General features: G+C 47.6%; 1 protein-coding gene across 5 annotated transcripts in view; it reads right to left on the bottom strand.

The window, feature by feature from the left end:
* The window catches only part of STRA6 (signaling receptor and transporter of retinol STRA6), a 59,633-nt gene that overhangs the window by 7,320 nt on the left and 36,331 nt on the right, over positions 1 to 15,982 (bottom strand). For all 5 annotated transcript variants that reach the window (XM_029066543.2, XM_029066540.2, XM_029066542.2 and 2 more), the window contains 7 exons: positions 12,765 to 12,832; positions 12,009 to 12,085; positions 11,106 to 11,167; positions 9,756 to 9,918; positions 4,259 to 4,334; positions 3,896 to 4,029; positions 683 to 800 (listed from right to left, as the gene is read on the bottom strand). In XM_029066543.2, the coding sequence (XP_028922376.1) occupies positions 683 to 800; positions 3,896 to 4,029; positions 4,259 to 4,334; positions 9,756 to 9,918; positions 11,106 to 11,167; positions 12,009 to 12,085; positions 12,765 to 12,832 (698 nt within the window). The remainder of the gene's footprint in view (positions 1 to 682; positions 801 to 3,895; positions 4,030 to 4,258; positions 4,335 to 9,755; positions 9,919 to 11,105; positions 11,168 to 12,008; positions 12,086 to 12,764; positions 12,833 to 15,982) is intronic.

Raw genomic sequence — 15,982 nt, 5'->3', positions numbered from 1 at the left:
TTTCTATCTACCCCGGCTCTTAGCACAGGGCTTAGAACATTGTGAACGCTTAATAGGCAAACTAAATGGGGATTGTCTGATGGGTGGCAATTGTTCTCTACTCTTAGCCTGATGCCTGGTGGGTGTTCTGGATACAACTGAATTGACTGCAATTGCAGCCAGCCTGACCACCCCCAGAGGTCTGCTACCTCTCACTCTCCAAGTTCAATTCCTCTACAGCTTGGGAAATCTCATCTGGATGCACTGGGTGGTCTCCTTGGTGGGGATAGGGAGACAACCTACCCTAGCCTTGCAAAATAAGTGAAAAAGTTAATCAGCCCCACTCCAATTTTTGCCTTCCTGTCTAGTGGAACCTTTTCCCAGGCCATTGTTGTACCTTTTGAAGGACTGCAGGTTTGCTCTCCATGATTCACTGGCCATGGAGCCCTTAGCTTCTAGAGCCCCTGCAGGGATTTACTTCTGAGTCCATGACAGAGTCCAGTACTAGACTCCACTTCTTCTCAAGCTTCTTTGGACTGTAAACTCATTATGGGCAGGGACAGTGTCCACCGACTCTGTTATAATGTACTCTCCCAAGTGCTTCGTACAGTGATTTGCACACAGTAAGCACTCAATAAATATGACTGGAAGTTCTCTGGAAATTCAAAGCAGCCCAGCCCCTGCAAGACTGCACAGAACTCACCACATCATCTTCAAGACTTGGAAGAGAAGCAGGTTCCTGCCATACAGGATGGGGACTGCTACCAGGAAGGCGAAGGCCACGATGCAGTGGAAAAAGATCAGCTGCTGAATGAGGAGCCCTAGGGAGAGTTGACAGGCTGTGAGTTCCCCAATCAGTTTCCTTTGCCTGAAGGCTGGAAGCGAGGAGAAGATACTGAGTTTCTCAACAATAGTGTCCGAGCTACAGTGAAGAACACAACTCTAATTCTCTCTTTACATCACCATTTAAAAGAATGGGGCAAATTAATGGATAAAGACTGAGATCAGGTGGGAAATGAGAACAAAAGCCAGGAGTGTCACAATCTACTTCTCAACTTCAGTTTTCTCCAGTTGAGGAAGGGGATTTATGGTCAGTGAACACCCAATTGGGAGAGACTCCAGGTGGCATCTCAATTCCCCTCCCTGAGTGGCCATCCTACCTGTTGTCCAGTGGTTAGAGGCCTGAAAATCAGGATCCCTGGGTCTTTGAGCCAGGTCAAACATCATCAGCATTTAGAACAGTACTTTGTACATAGTAAGCACTTAAATATCATTATAATTATTATCAACTTGCTGTGTGACATCGAGCACTATCTTAATAATTATGGTATTTATTAAAAGCTATGTGCCAGGCACTGTACTAAGCGTTGGGGTGAGTACAAACAAATCGGGTTGGACACAGTCCTTGTCCCATGAGGGGCTCAGTCTCCATCCCCATTTTACAGGTGAGGGAACTGAGGCACAGAGAAGTGAAGTGACATGCCCAAGGTCACACAGCAGACAAGTGGTGGAGCTGGAATTAGAACCCATGACCCTCTGGCTCCCAGGCCCATGGTCTATCCACTACATCATACCTATAATATCTCTGGGCCACATTGCCCTTAAGTTGAGGGGGTCAGCTAGGAGGGGAAAGGGGCACACCTCTGCCTCCTCTAAGGGTCAGCAGGATGGACACAGGACACATGAATGCTGTGGACTCCTCTAAAGTTCTAGAGGAGTTTGGGGATTTAGTGCTGCTAGTCCAGTGCTTTTCAACCCCAAGACTAGTGTCACGTGACATCTCCCTAATATTTGAATGTCCCTTATTTCACTGCCTTGTCCCATCTTCCCAGGAAGATGCGTCAAGGCATGTCTGTCAACAGGTCATGTGTTACTGCCCCATGTGGAGGAACACCAGGGGCAGAAGTTATGGGAAGCCTGGCCACTATGGCCATTCACTGCCCTAACTGGAGCCGTGGCATCTATCCCTGAAAGCAGACCATGCCCTGCTTCTCTCTGTCTAGCTGGCCAATGCCATGATGCTGCAGTTTGTTTACTACAACGCTGAAACACTGTCTCCTCTGCAATCCATCCTGGCACGAGAAGACCTGCTGGGGACCCAGGGGGCAAAGGAAGGGGCAGGGCAGAGTCAGCCACATGGGAGCTGCAGTCCTCACCCTGCACGGCAGCCATAACTGGCTTGGAGCCACTAGGTCTGAGTGACCCACACCCCTCCTGCCTCCCAGGAGCAGTGGGAGGGAGTGTGGAGGGGAATTATGGTGGGTCAGGGGGTAATGGGCCTTTCTTCAGGTTTGGGGCTGCCTAGCATTCATAATTATTGATCCTTTGTGTGCAGAGCACTGTACTAAGCGCTTGCGAGAGTACAATATAACAAGACAGACATTCCCTGCCCACAACGAGCTTACCGTCTAAAGTCGAGCTTACAGGGTCCCAGCAATGGTGAGAGGCTGATTAGTCAATCAACCTCCTACCACCATGACCAGCAGAAGTGCAGGGAGGTTTCTGAGGCCACAACTGATGGGTGGGATGTTGAGGGACACAACCCACAGCCTCTCCTAGCATGTAGTGCTTATTTTTTTCTCCCCTATTAAACTGTAAGATCCTTGAGGGCAGAGACATGCCTACAAATTGTATTGTAGTCTCAAGTGCTAAGTACAGTACTGTAAACAAAGGGCTCAATAAATACCGTTGATTGATAGATTGGTGGCTTTTGGGGGATTGATGTGAGAGGAGAGTGGGAAGGAAAACCCTGGGGATCCCCTGGGGCTGTAGCTGGGTCCCCAGGCTCCCCCAGAGCAGAGTCCTGACTTCTGCCAGTCTGCTGCTGGAGTGGTCTGACTGTACAATGCTGGCAGCACACAGGTGGTGATGATAATGATGACGGTATTTGTTAAACGCTTACTATGTGCCCAGCACTCTAAGCACTGGGAGGGTATAAGGTTATCAGGTTGACCCACAGGGGGTTAGCAGTCTTAATCTTCATTTTACAGATGAGGTAACTGAGGCATAGAGAAGTTAAGTGACTTGCCCAAAGTCACACAGCTGACAAGTGGCAGAGCCAGGATTGGAAGCCACAACCTAAGTCCGTGCTCTTCCCACTAAGCCATACTGCTTCTTGGGCTGTTCTGAACCCAAGAGCAACCCACCAGACTCCCTCCCCATGCTGCATGTTCATTGATCCAAAGGGCTCAACACAAAAATGAGAGCTTAGGGAGAGTCAGATACAGGTGGACTCCGCTGGACTTAATTACTAATGCACAGTTTTGTGGCCATGCATCTCATCAGACTAATCGAGCGGCCAGATGAGTGGTCTTGAATTACCAATGGGGTCTTCAATTTTTTTTTTAAATGTCACCCAGCCACAGAGAGGGTTAATGAAGGCTTTGGTGAAACCAGCACAATCAGATGATTGAGAAGTGTTCAAACTAAAGATGTCCAGAAAAAAAGGATATCACTGGGAAAAATGAACCCCTGAGCACCTCCCACCCCCGGCCCCAACCAAGCCCCCAGCCCTCCTTCCCCTCCCCTTAGTGGGCACACATACACCCAGGACTCTTAGCATCCCCAGCACTTTTCCCATGCTGTTCAGCTGTTGGCAGGAAGGAGTGGGTGTGGGGTGGAAGGAGGAGACTGGGGAAGGACACAGAGGAGGAGGGCAGGGATAGAAAATGGAGCTGAAGTGCAGGAGTACAGTGATTCCCCTTCCCATGCCTACCAGTTACCTCTATCCACCTCTAAACTCCACACTTCCCACCCTCCAAACCTGCTCCCCATCTGTTCCAAATGGCAACGCCCAAACCTGGCCTCTGTTCCTCAGGTTCCCTCCATTCCTGCGGCTCAGCAACAGACACCCCTCAGCTCAGTATGGCCACCCCTCTGCCATTCAGTTCATGTTCTGGTGGCAGCGGAGACTCACCTAGGCAGGCAAACGCTGTCTGGTAGCTGGTGAAGCTCATCCAGCAGAAGAGAGCCATTCGGGATGGACGCACATTCCGGGGACGGCAGAACACGCTTAGCTTGGCCCCTCGGTACAACGCTTTCAGATTAGCTCTAGGGAGATATGAGCAAGCAGTAGCCTCAGGCTTGACACCCTCCCACACAGAGGGAAGACCCCAGCTTCCAGATTCCTAGGCCGCAAAAGAGTCACCATCTACTAGCCTCCCCCAAACCCACCCCATGTAAGGGCCATTTTGTTCAGGGGTCTATTGGACCCTACCCTCCGAGAGGTCTTCTTTCCCTCCCCCGACCAGTTCTGCAGTGACCTTCGGATGGTGTTTACCTGTGTGCCACAAGAGAGCTCATCAGCATGAAGAAGGTCACCAAGCAGGAGAGAACCAGAGCTGAGACATAACACACTGGAAGAGAGTAGGAAGGGAGTCAGGAGCTGGAACCTGAAGGGCCTGGGAGAAGGGAGAGAGAGAAAGCCGGGGGAGGGATGGAGATGCTGGTGGCATCCCAGGCTGCTACCAATGGATGTTCCCCAGAGCAGAAAGTACAGACATGAACAAGAGATTTCTTAATAAAGAAGATTGATTAAAACTAGTATAATGATCAGGACTTTTCAATGTGGACATATAAGCGAATGGAGATAATCTAGGGAAGCAGCATGGTCTAATAGAAAAAGCACAGGCCTGGGAGTCAAAGGACCAAGGTTCTAGTTTTGCCTCCGCCACTTGTCTGCTGGGTGACCTCTGCCAAATAAGTTCTGTGCTGTAGATACCCCATCTGTAAAATGGGGATTAAATCCTATTCTCTCCTACTTAGTCCTTGTCCCAACAAGGGGCTCAGAATCTGCATCCAATCTGCTTATCTTGTATCTACCCCAGTGTTTAGTACAATGCTTGACTTGTAGTGTTCATTAAATGCCATTAAAATAATAAATCAATAGCATTCATTGAGCTATACTCATGAGTGTATACCACTGCACTCTCCCAAACTTGTACAATAGAAAAAAAACGATGTGATCCTTGCTCTTGGGGTGCTTACAAACTAGTGGAGGAGACAGATTTAAAATAATCTAAAATAGGAGAAATAAGAGCTCAAGGAGTAGAGTGTGTAAAAGGATAAAGAAAGACTACAGGAAGTACTGAAAGTGAAAGTGCTGGTAGGATACAAGGAAGGATGTAACCTAGAGAGAAGGAAAAATGTAATTGGGGAACACCTCCTGGAGTAGTGGAATTTCAAAAGGAATATGAATATGGGGAGAGCTTTGGTCTGGTGGTTTCAAAGTCAGAAAAAAGGGCATAAGCAAGGGGTCAGAGGTGGTAGAGATGAGACAAAGGAATGGTGAGAGGGTGAGCTTGGAAGGAACAAAGGGTGCAAGCTGGGTTATAGAAGAAAAAAAGAGGGAGAGAGCTGTTGGCATAAAACCAACTAATGGACAGGAGTTTGTTAGCTGTGAAGTTGGATGGGTAAACCACTGAGGCTTTTGATAGAGACATTGAGAGACATGTGCGGAATAGTATTTTAATAAGATAATTTGAGCTGCCTACAGAGTGGGTTTGTATTAGGATTCTTTCTGACCCAGACAGAGAATAAAGGGGATGTCAAAAAAGAAGGGAAGAGAAATGGAAAGGGAGAAAGACAAACAGGGGAGGATAAGACACAGAGAGAGAGAGAGAGAGAGAGAGAGAGAGAGAGAGAGAGAGAGAGAGAGAGAGAGACTGGTCTTGGGACCTGCAGTCCACTAAATTCCTACTCATATTTAAAACAAGATTCCACATTGTCCAGAGCAAAATATTAGATAGGACATGCTGGAGGCAGGGGGACCAGTGAGGAGATGGATACGGGAGCCAGGCTGGGTTATGACCAGCACCCTGGACCAGGTTTGTGATCATTTGGATGGTGAGGAAAGGAGAGAATCAGGAAATGCTGTGGAGGAAAATCCATCATTTAGCAATAGACTGAATGTAAGAGTTTAAAGAGAGAGGAATCGGGGATAGTGTCAAGGTGGATGGTGGTGCTGGCAACTGTGATGGGGAAAGGAAGGTGAAGGAGAGGATCTAGGTGGGCAAGACAAAAAGTTCAGTTTTCAACATATTGAGCTTCAAGAGCTGGTGGAACATATTGCCTGGAACTCCCTCTCCCTTCACAATTGGCAGACCACTACTCTCCCCATCTCCAAAGTTGCATCTCCTCCAGGAAGCCTTCCCTGAGTAGCCTCATCACTCCACCTATTTCTCTCCCTCCTACATAATCTATGTCCTTACTCCCTAAACAGGTATTCACCCCATCCCCTACCTCCACAGCACTTACATATCTCCTCATACTTATGAACATGACTTTATAGGTTACTGTTTCCCCTTATTGTAATTTAGTGTCTGTCTCCCCCACTAGACTGTAAATTCACTGAGGACAGAATCATGTCTACTAACTCTCCTAAGTGCTTAGTACAGTGCCCAGTCAAGAGTAAGCACTCAATGAATACTGACAGTGATGGAGATGTCTTTCAGGCAAAAAGAAATGCAAGATTGAACACCTCGTAATAGGTACTCAGTAACTGGACAGCTAAATAAAATTTTCCCAGGTTATGGTATTGAGGCCTACTTGTTTTGTTTTGTTGTCTGTCTCCCCTGTTTAGACTGTGAGCCCATTGTTGGGAAGGGACTGTATCTGTTGCTGAATTGTACATTCTAAGCGCTTAGTACAGTGCTCTGCACATAGTAAGTGCTCAAAAAATACAATTGAATGAACGGATGGATTGAGGAGCACACTTCTTGAAGATCTTAACTTGGCCCTTATACTAGGCTCTCAGCCATTAGATTGTAAACACCTTGAGGGCAGGGTCGGTATCTTTTGCTTTTATCAGATGTTCTGAAGGTCTAATTTAGTGCTCTGTCAATAAGATCTGTTGCTGCTGAAGTCAGGCTCATATGGAAATAGTCTTGGGACTCTTTAGTAAGGAAAAAGAAATCAGAACTGACTGATAACACTAGCTCTGGCCTAAAAATGTCATTTTTTTTCCAATTCATAAAAGGTAAAGCTGCCTACATAGTGGGTTTGCATTACCAGTCTCTCTGACCCAGTCAGAGAATAAAAGGGGATAAGTCCAAAAGAAAGGGAAAAGAAATGGAAAGGGAGAAGGCAGACAGAACAGGGGAGGACAAGAGAGAGACAGGTCTTGGGACCTGCAGTCCACTAAATCCCTACTCATATTAAAATATTCCACATTGTCAAGAACAAAACAAAAGCCACGCGACTAGAGACCCTTTGGCTGCCTGTCAAATGTCCAGGATCTCCGTTCTGATTCTCCATACGTCATAAGCCTTTACAGTTTCTCAGATGGAGGGCCATCTGCTCTTTCTTCACACATCAGCGTTCCAGGGAACAATAGCATCTGTGGTGAGGCAGTGCCAGGTCTGATGCAGTCCCTCCCTTCTTCTGGACACTTAGCCATGATCTCTACTTGGGGACACAAAACTAGGGGTGCTTAGGCTTCGTTTTCCCATCCCTGCCAGTCTGCTCCCTCACATAAAACATCTCACTTATCACCTTGCAGGTCAGTTTTGGGGAGGATGAGAATCTAGAGCCTTAAAATAACCTTCCTTAAATTCACCTCCTCCAGGAAGTCTTCCCAGATTAACCCCACTTGTCACCATTCACTAGGTATCTTACACTCATTTGTTTCTAAAACATTTGTTTATATGCTTCTGTGTAGGATCTTACCTATCTTTTTCAGGCTGTCCTCAGGTATACAATACAATTGATTCTTGAAAATGTGTGTTAAATCCAAATGTCATAAATTGGAAACAATTGTGCCATAGGAATGAATGTTATAAGTGGAGGCTTGGTTCCTGAACCTGGATTGTTTTCTCAATTAGAGATAAAAATAATATTGCTACATGAATGGATTTACATCAATTTGGAGAGGTTCCATGACAGGGTAGGTGACCTACTTCAACAGAGTTAAAATGAATGTGTCAATCCTCCTTGTTTAACTTTAACACCCCACCCCCAAAGCACTTATGTATCTGCATATTCTTCCACTTCCCCTATTTGTAATTTATTTTGTCTGTTTCCCCCACTAGATTTTAAGCTCACTGAGTGGAGAGAAAATGCCTATCAACTCTACTGTACTCTCCCAAGCCCTTTCTACAGTGCTCTGTAAGTGGTAAAGTGTTTTTTTCCCCTTTAATGGCATTAAGTGCTTACTGTGCCAAGCACTGTACTAAGCACTGGGGTAGATACAAGCTAATTAGAGTGGATACAATCCATGGCCCACAAGGGGCTCAAAGTATTAGTCCCCATTTTACAGATAATTAGGCAAATCACTTGACTTCTCTGTGCTTCAAAGCAACACAGCAAATGGCAGAACTGAGATTGGAACCCAAGTACTTTTGATTTCCAGGCCTGTGCTCTCTCCACTAGACCACTCTGCTTCTCAAGTACTCAAATACCATTGACTGACTGAACTCCACCAAATGAATCCCTCCCCTCCCCCACCAATACCTCTCAGCTCCTCCCATCTACTTAAAACTTTCTTCCTAATCCCCACCCACATTATAGAAGCAGCGTGGCTCAGTGGAAAGAGCATGGGCTTTGGAGTCATAGGTCATGAGTTCGAATCTCAGGTCTGCCACTTGTCAGCTGTGTGACTGTGGGCAAGTCACTTCACTTCTCTGGGCCTCAGTTACCTCATCTGTAAAATGGGGATGAAGACTGTGAGCCCCACGTGGGACAACCTGATTCCCCTGTGTCTACCCCAGCGCTTAGAACAGTGCACTGCAAATAGTAAGCGCTTAACAAATACCAACATTATTATTATTATTATTATTACAACCTTTCAAATTACTTCCTCATTTCCCTGAGGCTCCTTTACACCTTTTATGCTCCAGGAGCTAGTGTTATAAAATAAGTTAGTGCTGCAAAGCCAAAACCAACGTGTTTGAAGCTGTAACAGGTACAAAATTAGAAAGGTTGTAAGCTCTGCTCATTTTAACCTGAAACACCCAAACTTAAGATGCATGTATCAATTCAGATTTGGCTTATGTATCTGCACTGCCTCATCCACTATACTGAAAGCTCCACAGTTGTAGAGATCATGTCTTCACTTCTCTCTGGCTCTTCATCCTCCTGGCTCAAGCCCCTCTTCCCCAAAAATACAAATACAGCTGGAAGTGACTGACTGGAGCTCAGAGGCTTCTAAGAGGAGGAAACAATTTTGTCATAGAACGAATGTTATAAGCAGAGGGTTAGTTCCTGAACCTGGATTGTCTTCGTAATTAGAGATAAGAATAATATTGCTAAATTAATGGAGGAAAGAGGTTTAAGTGGGACCTGGGTTCAGTGTTGGCCCTTGGCCATAAAAAGGAGGAATCTGCTTTCCAACCAGAAGAAAAACTCCAATTCCATCATTTCTAGAGTGGAGTCTGGGGGATCAATCTGGCTGGCAGAACAGAAGAGCTGGGCATGGTAAGGGAGGGCAGATGGGGGCCCAATAGGTCTCAAAATCCAAGCTGTGTCCATGGAAAGGGGTTCTATATGAACACCTGCTCAGGCAGAGGAAGCTTCTTGCTTTCCTGATGGGGAAAAACGACAGCCCTTCAACAGGCACAAAACATGGCCAAGCCAGGCGGAGGGTTTGGGGAAGACATGACTAAGAGATAATGTCGAGTTTCCCTCTCTGGAGGGTGTAAACAGAAGAGAGGTTCACCCGTGGAGGTGATGTGGAACTGTTCCTGCCTGGAGGCAGGGGATTGGACAAGACAACCTCTTGCAGAGCCCCATGCCAGCTCCCAAGGTTACGAACTCTAAAAGGGCTAAGTGGGGCTGCTTACCTTCCAGAGCCCACAGGTAATGCTTCACTAACTCCATCACCTCCTGCTTGTCTTCTGAAAGGATGACACCAAACCCTGCCAACAGGAAGGCAATGTCTTCCGTGATCCCTGCCCTCACCTTCTGCATGGTAGGGATGAAAACCACCAAGAGAAGCAGGGCTACCTGGGAACCAATGATGAAAGTCAGGACAACAGGACAGACTGAAATACACTGGGGCAAAAATTTCTTTTCCAGTGTAATGACCCAGCAGACTGGGTCACCTAACAATGAAGTGAGGCTAGTGTTGGGGCCAAGATAAAATTATTTCATCCATTCCACCCTGAATTTAAATTGGAAGTCCTTTTGGAAATACATCAATTGATTGCATTTATTGAGCATTTACTGTGTGCAGAGCACTGTACTAAGGACTTTGGGAGAGTATAATACAACAGAGTTGTTAGACTTGTTCTCTGCCCTCCGTGATCTCACAATGTAAAAGGGGAGACAGGCACAAACATAAATAAATAAGTTACAGATATGTACATGAGTGTCAAGCTGCAGGTGGGGTGAATATCAAGTGCAACCAGGAAATGATTGAATTTTAATTTGCACTTTTTAAATCTTTTCCAAAAGGGCTTCCCCATAAGTCATCTCTTCATTGAAATATCCACAGCCTGTGAGACACAAAGAGGCAGCTCTATTTTAGTGATTGGGAAAGCGAGGCTCAGCGAGGTTAAGTGATGAGCCCAAGGTCACCTTAGAGGTCAGTAGCAGAGTTGGGCTAGGAATCAATCCCATAAGACCAGGGCAAGGGAACACCCATTGAAATGTAAAGGTGGGAAGTTCAAAAGTAACCAAAGGAAAGCCTCCTTTCCATTCAGCAAGGGGAAAACGTAAAGAATTCATTATCCCAAGAAGCTGAGCAGGTGGAAAATAGATTTAATGAGTGCTAGAATAAATTCATACAAATGATCACAATGGGAGATAAGGGAGCTAGAAGAACTAGCTCTGGGAAGCTGCAGGAACCAAGTCTACTCATTCTAATGTACTCCCCTAAACACTTATTACAGTACACAGTGGGCACTCAATAAATGCCATGGATTGGTTGAATGATGGTCTCTCCATAGACATGAAGATGGATGTCCAGAGGGCACATATTCTGCTGCTCTAAACATCTTTTGTTATTGCTACTGGGTACCAAATCCTGAACTGGAAGGACTATTGGTCCCAGTATTGTATGCCATACATTTTTATTCCTGGCCACCATCTAATCTTATCCCTAATCTATGCAAAGAGCCAGTGCTACGGAGGTGGAGGAGTGCATCAAGCAACAAAAATGGCAAAATCACCCTCCCAGCCTGATTCGATACCTGATAAATAGCCACGACAACCAAGGTAGCTGAGATGATCAGCTGCAAAGGAAGTCGGAAACCTGTAATGCCAAGAGAGAAAACTGTAAGGAATGGCTTCCTCCCCCAACCCACTACTCTTCTGCCCCCACCATCACCCCCTGCCTTAGGCACTGGCCCAAGAAACCTGGCGGCTCAAAACTAGTGGTTAAGTGACAACAGTTTGTCCACCCAGGTGAGCACAACTAGGAGCCTCTGGTTAAATGGAGGAGTGTTCCTGGCTGGTGGGGGGTGAGGTGCAGGGACCCTCAGGGTCCCTCTCACCACAGATGGCTACTGGAGTGGCCAGAGTGCAAAGGGTTTTGAGGGAGGGAGGGAGATACTGATACAATCAGGAGAGAGCCAAGCATAACCCTCCAGCCCCCAACCCAGGTTTGACTGGCCTCTAGGTGGAAATGTGGGCACAGCTATCTCCACCTTCCCAGACTACTTCAGGATCATGTCTCTTGCCCTGTTAAAATGTACAGTGGCTACACACTGGGGCTCTTCTCCCTTTCTCAGTCAACTCCTTCCAGACGATAGACAAACTGAAGCTTAGAGATAGGAAACATTTCCTGCCCTGGCCCTCAAGGACACAGGGCAGAGTCTCGCCTCTTTGGCAGCAAATGGGCATCCAATCAGACCATCGGCTGCAGAGGCAAGAGCTGAACCCAGCTGGTCACCCACCTCACCTGCTCCTAGTCTGCGCTTCCCCGCGGCAGAAACGACAATGTCTGTGGGGACTAGGGGTTCTCCCATGTCTCATACCACAGGTGCCGCCACCCAGGCAGAGGCTCCACTGTGAAAGCCAAGAGGCACAGTTCTCCCTCGAGGCAGAGAGTCTGGAAGCAAATTCCCACGTCAGACGACTCCCACTCACAATACCTTGCTGGGGGGCGTAGAGGTAAGAGCCTAGGAAGGCGATGAGCCTGGAGGCAAGGGTCTGCTTGGTGAGGCTGGAACTGGAAGGCAAGACAGTTTTTTGTTTCTTTGGTTCTTTATGGCATTTGTTAAGCACTTCCTATGTGCCAGGAGCACTAGGGTAGACATAAATTAATCAGGTTGGACACGGTTCATGTCCCAAAGGAGGCTCACAGTCTTAATCCCCATTATAAGGATGAGGTAACTGAGGCATAGATAAGTGAAGTAGCTTGCTCAAGGCCATTTAGCAGACAAGTGGCAGAGCTGGGATTAGAACCCAACTGCTTATTTCTAGGCCTGTGTTCTACCCCCTAGGACACACTGCTTCCAGAATTGCCAGAGAAAAGACATTTCAGGAGCAAGATAGAGTGTCCCACTCTGGAGCTCTCTCCTGGCAGCCTGGCCTTGGTGGTGGATGTGGATCAGTTTCTTGCCCTTCCCCCTTCCCACTGCCCCAACACACACACCAACACCCTGCCCCACATGGCTAGAAAAGCCAGGGATTGTGAAGGTGGATAGATGGCCTGCACATGCTCAAGAGTCCCAGCCCCTCTCTTGCAGCTCCTCCTTTTTGGCTCTTGGAATTACCCGAGGTGGGGGTCTTCCAGAGAGGTCTCATCCTCCTTTAGTGCCCCCCCCCACCCAAGACCCAGTTTACCCCCATACAAGGTCCTGAACAAACCAACTAAGACCATCAGTGCACATATTTGGGGATCTTACCTGCCCCTCTGCTTTCTGGGATCAAGGACATGTTTGAGGTATTCTTGGTAATAATGGTTTCCAGGCATCTACAAGAAAAACCGAGAAGCCAGATGTGATTTGACCATCAACTTACTGTCCTCACGAGGCTCTTATGTTCCTAGAGGAAGGGACTGGGTCTTGTACTTCTGCTCTGTGTTCTCTAAACCCTAGTACAGAGCTCTGTGTCCCAGTAGATGCTCCATAGAGTTCTGCTGGTGGCAGCATGGGGATCACACTTACTGATTCCCCTTCGGTTAGAAGAGAATTAAATTACTGTTATGGTGTGTATTAAACCTTACTGTGTGCTAAGCCCTGGGATAGCTACAAGATAATCAGATCAGACATGACTCCTGGCCCAACCAGGGCTCACAGTCTTATTGGTAGACAGTATCCCTATTTTACAGATGAGTAAACAGAGATCCAGAGATGCTGTGATTTGCCCAAGGTCACTCAGCAGGTCAGGGACAGATCTGATATTAGAACCAAGGTTTTCCAACTCCATGAGGCCATGATATCTTCCTAATAAATGAATCAAAACATAATAAGCTTTTCAAAGCCAGCCAGCCGTCTTTTCAAAGCCAGGAGTTTAATTGAAGACTTTTGGGCTGGAAAGGACCATAAACTGGACTAGTCTATGAACTCCTCAGACAGACCCGAAAGGGAAGCTGTTTCTTGAGCTCCGTGGGGGACTGGAACAGAGTCCAGTCCAAGTCCCATCCACTTACCATGTATCTGCTCCAGTGCTTAGTACATGGTAAGTTCTTAGTACATAGTAAGACCATTATTATCATTCCCCATCTTCTGTGGGGTTGTATCTTTACTCAGGAGCCCAGTCCCCTATTTAACAACTTCCATCACCTTCCACTGTTAAAGCTGAGAAGTTCAGTTATTTCTCAGATTCTTCTCGCAGAGAGAGCTCTCTGCTCTCCCTGAAACTTTCAGTTTGGGACTGAAGTGAGAAGGAAAGGCCTCTGAGAGGCAGACCAGGCCCAATTCCACATTCCCAATTCCTCCTGCCTCTTTGACTTTCAATGAGGGAGACCATTAGGACAAAAAGGACTGCACTAAACATAGCCAGACACACTTTTTGAGAGGAAAGGGCCTCTTCTGACCCATCATCCTTGAAATCAGAGGGAAAATTCAGAGGTTATCACCATGGGAACCCAGAAAATGAATCAGATTAGTGCCTTAAAAGGGCCCATTGAGGCCTAATCCTCTTGCACTAAGGGGTTTACCCAGCACGAGGATTTTCCTACTGACCACGCAAAGGAGGACAGAGGCACATGGTAGGGGGGAAGGACCAATGAGAACTGTTCTTCTCAGGCACCCCAAGTCCAGCCAAGTGCCTCTGGGAAGAAACACGAGGGAGATGGAGCCAGGAAGAACCTCGATAAACTTGAGACCCCAGGACAGGGCCAGTGTCTCTTTGGGGTTTTGACACTTTTGGGTTTCTAGAGGGTGTTGTGGTCCTCCACAAAAAGTCTTCCCTACAGGTTACAGGAAGGAGAAGCAATTCCCAGGGTGGTTGGTTGATGACCTGGGGGCCTCAGGGTGATTGCTGTAGAGACCAGCCTTCAGTTGACAATGGAACACACAAGTTCCATTTGGTCATTCCCATAAAGCCCCCCCAAAACTGGAAGTTCATAAATATGGGCAGCCACCACACTGGGGCAGCAGCAGGGGGAATCCTGACAACTGTAGACCCTGCCACTGCTGCCACCATCATTTCCCCATTCGAAGTGTTCAAGTGGCAGGTCTAGGATGCGGTGCTGTGCATCTGGCTACCATCATCCTTATCCCTTGCTCCCTCTTCCGCCTCTCCCCGTCTCTGGAAAGCCAGCTCTCCACCTCCATGAATCTGTTTGCAAAAAGGTCTGATGACATAAAAATGACTTACTGCTAATACCAATCCATCATTCTCAGTCAATTGCAACCTCGGTCACTCCCCGAAAATTCGCAGCAAAGGGGGTTTCCAGTCAGAGGGGCTCCCACTGTTGGTGACACAGGCACAGGGACTAGTTCTAGTCCAGGCTTGGCCCCAGGCTTACTCTGGGATCTGGAGCATGATCAGATCTCTTCCAGGGCCAAAATATGGGGAATGTTACCTGCCACCTTCCTCTTCACCTCAGCAGAGTCAGGTTGCCTCAGAGCCAAAAAGCCCTCAACAAGGAATGATTCAGCATACCCTTTCCAGACGAAAGTTCATCTTTGGGAGTCCCCGATGCTCGGCTTTAGGAGTGGCAAACTTCCCAGCTGGATTGCAGCTGAGTACTGTGAGGACTGGGCATTAACTCCCACTTCTCTCCACTCTCTCTTCTCATATTTGTCAAGCCCACAGCCCAGCTGAACAGTAGCAGTGTAGTCAGTACACAGAGGAAAGGGAGGCCACCACCAATAGCATCTTGTACCCTCTGTTCCTCTTTCATTTGGGCCCGGGCACTATTTCCCAGCAGGCTGACCGACCCAATAATCTTAATATCGCCAAGATCTGCCCTTTCCTCTCCACCCAAACGGCTACCTTACTGCTACAGACTCTCGTAATATCCCGGCTAGACTACTGTGTCAGCCTTCTCTCTGATCTCCCTTCCTCTTCTCTCTCCCCGCTCCAGTCTATTCTTCACTCCACTGCCCGGCTCATCTTCCTGCAGAAACGTTCTGGGCATGTCACTCCCCTTCTTAAAAACCTCCAGTGGTTGCCTGTCAACCTCCACTCAAAACAAAAACTCCTCACTCTAGGCTTCAAGGCTCTCCATCACCTTGCCCCTTCCTACCTCTCCTCCCTTCTCTCTCTCTATTGCCCACCCCGCACGCTCCGCTCCTCTGCTGCCCACCTCCTCACCGTCCCTCGGTCTCGCCTATCCCGCCGTCGACCCCTGGGCCATGTCCTCCCGTGGTCCTGGAATGCCCTCCCTCCTCACCTCCAACAATCTAATTCTCTTCCCCTCTTCAAATCCCTACTTAAAGCTCACCTCCTTCAAGAGGCCTTCCCAAACTGAAGTCCCCCCTTTTTTACCCTCTGCTCCCTCTACCCCCCCTTTGCCTCTCCGCAGCTAAACCCTCTTCTCCCCCCTTTCCCTCTCCTCCTCCCCCTCTCCCGTCCCACCCCCTCAGCACTGTACTCATCCGCTCAACTGTATACATCTTCATCACCCTATTTATTTTGTTTAATGAGATGTACATCACCCTGATTCTATTTA

Source organism: Ornithorhynchus anatinus, chromosome 5 (assembly GCF_004115215.2).
Source record: "Ornithorhynchus anatinus isolate Pmale09 chromosome 5, mOrnAna1.pri.v4, whole genome shotgun sequence".
Classification (NCBI taxonomy): Eukaryota; Metazoa; Chordata; class Mammalia; order Monotremata; family Ornithorhynchidae; genus Ornithorhynchus; species Ornithorhynchus anatinus.
Note: the sequence above shows the minus strand (reverse complement) of the source record. Positions and strands in the feature narration are given on the sequence as shown.